Below are 3,778 nucleotides of genomic sequence, written 5' to 3' on the forward strand. Positions count from 1 at the left end.
ACAGCCAAACATGTCAGATAGAACTTTGTACTTCTAAGGTAATGAATCGTCTTTGGGAAATTTGGATATCGTTTGTCATAGTGTGTGTTATGTAGATCGATTGGTTACTTAAAATGATGAAATGGTGAAGAAAATATTTTATCGAGAATTTATGTCATACTGCTTCCACACTGATGTCTGTGGTGTAGTGGATAGACGCTTCGTCGTGATACGCAGAAGATTTAGGTTCAATTCCCATGTGGGGATACTTTTTTATCTAATGTCTTGGCATCTATATGTGAAGTTGGGTAGAAGCCTGTCACTTAAATAATCTAAATCATGTCCATAGCTACAATAAAAAAAATCGCCTTTGGGATGTTTTGATAGAGTAATGGTGCTGGTGAGTGTTATATGCATCGAACGGATGCTTCAAAGCAAAGGCCATGCTTTCAGTTCTTACGTGTTATAAACAGTTTACAGAAGATCTCTTTCATACTTCTTTCATGAAGTATTATATACAAGCAGTGTTTTAGTATGTTCTCCGCATTTGAATTTTTTCAATGAAATTGACCTTAAAGCTGGCTGAATTGTTGGTTATTTTCCTTATCCAGTCAATTACTTCTTTTCAATTTTGTTTGATTTCTCAGATTTTCCTTTTCAGCTGTAGTTCATCGTGAGAGGGCAAAATAATGAGCGCATTTCAACAAAAATTATATTTTCTTCAGTTGTAGATACATAATTTAACCTGTCCAAGCGACTGCATGTCCTAGACAGACACTTGTACAAACTACTTCGAAAACTCCTCTTTTCAGTATTTTTTCTTCTATATATTATTATTATAATAATGAAGACTACCAAGAAGACTACTTGTCTTTTTTTTTTGACTATGACTGATCATCTTTGACAGGTTCGACTGCATGTACATCATTGTCAGTGGAAGTTCTATGCTTACTGGCCGCCAGATTAAAACAATATCAAATTAAACATGATTAGAAGAACACACAGGAAGGCTCACCTGTTCCAAAAGGACGGAAGAAATATGAGTCATATCGTTACTTACATATTTGCATTTTCATCTTAAGCTCAAAAACAAACAAAACCAACAACATGAAACAAAGCAAAACAAAAAACATAAAAAACAACACAAAAAACAAAACAAAAGAAAACCTCTCTTTACGGAATATTCTCGACTCTTGAAGCATTCACAGCTGAGCAGTGTACCCCAGTTGACATTCTTTTAGAAATTGCCATTTAAAAGAAGAAACTTGTGTTTTAGAATGACTAGTAGGAAAAATTATATAGGTACCTCCCCTCTCCCCCCCAAGGAATAATAATACAAGCCCCCTAAGAAATGAAAAGATCTACTTATTCATCTACAAGTGGACATTAGTTTCACAAACCGAACTTGGGGTTGACAAATGCCATTGGCAGGTTTTACTTCTTAATAACTAGGCCTCAGCTGCTGATATCTTTCTGCATTACTCTTCCGTTCCGAACATCGTAACTAAATGTGTCAAAGTACCTATTAATAATTCAACGTGAACACAATATCAGAAACTACTGAATTCACATTTATGGCGAAGAAGCAAATATCAGACTCATTCATCGTTGTGAAACAACCCTGAAGTAGCCGAGGGTCCCCCACAGTGCAAAGCTTTATATGTGCTAATACACGTATACACTTGCCTTACTCAAGCACACACTAAACACGTCACCTATATAAACACTGCCAATCTGAGTATTGCCAAGCTTTCTCTTAGAGCGATGTTTGCAGATCTCTTGATCTGTGAGCCCCGGGAGTTAGGTTGAGTGTTCGGTTGGTTGAGTGGAAGAGAAGTACATGTACTATGACAGAATGGGAGTCGAGATTTGCTGAGATAAGAACAGAATTTAATGATTACGCACTTGTCTCCTTATACTTATAGTATGATGAGGTACGAGAAGTGTGTCGTACTGAGGGGATTCTTTTCCCTTTTTTGAGGAGAGTGAAAAAAAAAAGAGGGAGAAAGGAAAGTATTTTTTAAATTAAAGTTTAATACCCTAGAAGACAAACTGGAAAATAAATTTTTCTAGGCACTTACATAGACACAATTTAAATAATTATTATTCAAGAGTGTGACACAGTATGGTACCCGAAAGACAGTGCACCCGAGAGACACCGATTTTTGATGACATAGACTTTTAAAAAATTATTAAGCTTATGTAATGAGGAATATGTAATAATCTTTACGGTCCACATACTGGCCCATTGATTTGGTGCCCTCCTCCCCCATGAAACTCACAAACGCATACAAACACAAACACACACACACACACACACACACACACACACACACACACACATATATACACATACGCACCCGCATAGACTCATAATACTCTCTCACACATCCTCTCCTCCACATACATAATATAAACATGAACACATAATCTATACTTAAATCCACAAACAGACCCACGGCCACACACGTATGATATGAATGAATAACTGAAAAAGTATTCTCTTGGTATTCCGACGGTATTCTGACAGTACAGGCTTTAAAGGCCATAAGGAAATATACCAGTATGTACATATTCTTTCACAAGATAGTGGGCGGAGTTTAACTTCTTCACTGCCAAGCCCGACACTGTCTTGGATTCTTTGACAGGAATGTGAAGATGGCCTGGCAGTAAAAGGGTTAATGGATAATGGTTAAAATAACCTTGCGTGTCTTTCTTCGTACACAACAGAAGTACAGGTAACTGATCCCTGTTCTCTTGCGTACAATGCCGAAGACCGTAACCAAAACACCACAGACGGAAGGTCCCACCTTTTCAGGTGTCGAGAGTTTATTTATAAGTTGACAAACTTTTTTTTCTGTAAGCGTTTTGAGACTATCTCAACTGCATAAGGTCATATGAGCGCAGGGGGCACATTAAACCTTTTCAGTTTGGAAGGAAATCGACCAAGTAATTATTAGAAATGAATGTGGCCTACCGGTAGTTGATATTAACAAATTACAAAACTGTCCGACTTGGAAATTAGAATTAATCGTTCTGGTCCAGCTTTAAGCAACTTACATTCTAATATTATTTTTATTTCATAAAATGCCATTGTGTGAAATGATGATATTATGATTATGGCACCAGCTCTCTGTTTCACTTTTGAGAGCGTGGGTATTTCATTTGATATCACCCAAATTTTCTCCTGCTTTTCCTCGTGAGATATTCGGTATAGCTCAATCCATCACGTGACGTGGACGTGCATACCCAGGCCGTAGAGACCACCAGAACGTGTTACTCTTATTATGTAACATCTCTAACTTTCGGCACTTATATATGAGCTAATCGTGTTGCAAGTGCCGTGAAACACGTACCTAAATAAAACAGCGTGTTCTCAAACCTTGTCGAAGGGCCAGAAAGCTTGTCCTGAAAGAATCAGGACCGCGCCTACAATTATAACCTAGCACCGCTCTGAGCGGGAGAAGTCGCCTTTTTGGTCCAAACAAAATATTGTCATTTGCTCTGGAAAGTTCTAACACAATATAACACCGTTTGGTGTGCATCATGGGCACGCAAATGAAGGGCAAAATAGAAACCTCGGTGTAGTCGAATGCGTGTTTCTTTTCCCCCGTTGTTCTTCATTTTGATTTCAAATAGAGTCAAATTAAATGGTAGGTTCCACGATAAAGCGAAATTATGCCAGGGGTGCCCAGTCTAATATCATAATACAAGTCTGTATTGTATGTCAGGAGTCCTCGTCCTCTTCCTCTTCCTCTTCCTCTTCCTCTTCCTCTTCCTCTTCCTCTTCCTCTTCCTC

The 3,778-nt window shown here is 38.1% G+C and overlaps 2 protein-coding genes across 3 annotated transcripts in view; both read right to left on the reverse strand.

Moving 5' to 3' along the window:
• The window catches only part of LOC101859437 (uncharacterized protein C17orf98), an 18,537-nt gene that overhangs the window by 11,888 nt on the left and 2,871 nt on the right, over nucleotides 1-3,778 (reverse strand). The window lies entirely within an intron of this gene.
• LOC101860123 overlaps nucleotides 2,589-3,778 on the reverse strand; it is an 11,138-nt gene continuing 9,948 nt past the window's right edge. Inside the window, exon 3 of the mRNA XM_005108105.1 lies at nucleotides 2,589-2,642. Within this exon, the coding sequence (XP_005108162.1) occupies nucleotides 2,589-2,642 (54 nt within the window). The remainder of the gene's footprint in view (nucleotides 2,643-3,778) is intronic.

Source organism: Aplysia californica, unplaced genomic scaffold (assembly GCF_000002075.1).
Source record: "Aplysia californica isolate F4 #8 unplaced genomic scaffold, AplCal3.0 scaffold00660, whole genome shotgun sequence".
In the NCBI taxonomy this organism is placed as follows: domain Eukaryota; kingdom Metazoa; phylum Mollusca; class Gastropoda; order Aplysiida; family Aplysiidae; genus Aplysia; species Aplysia californica.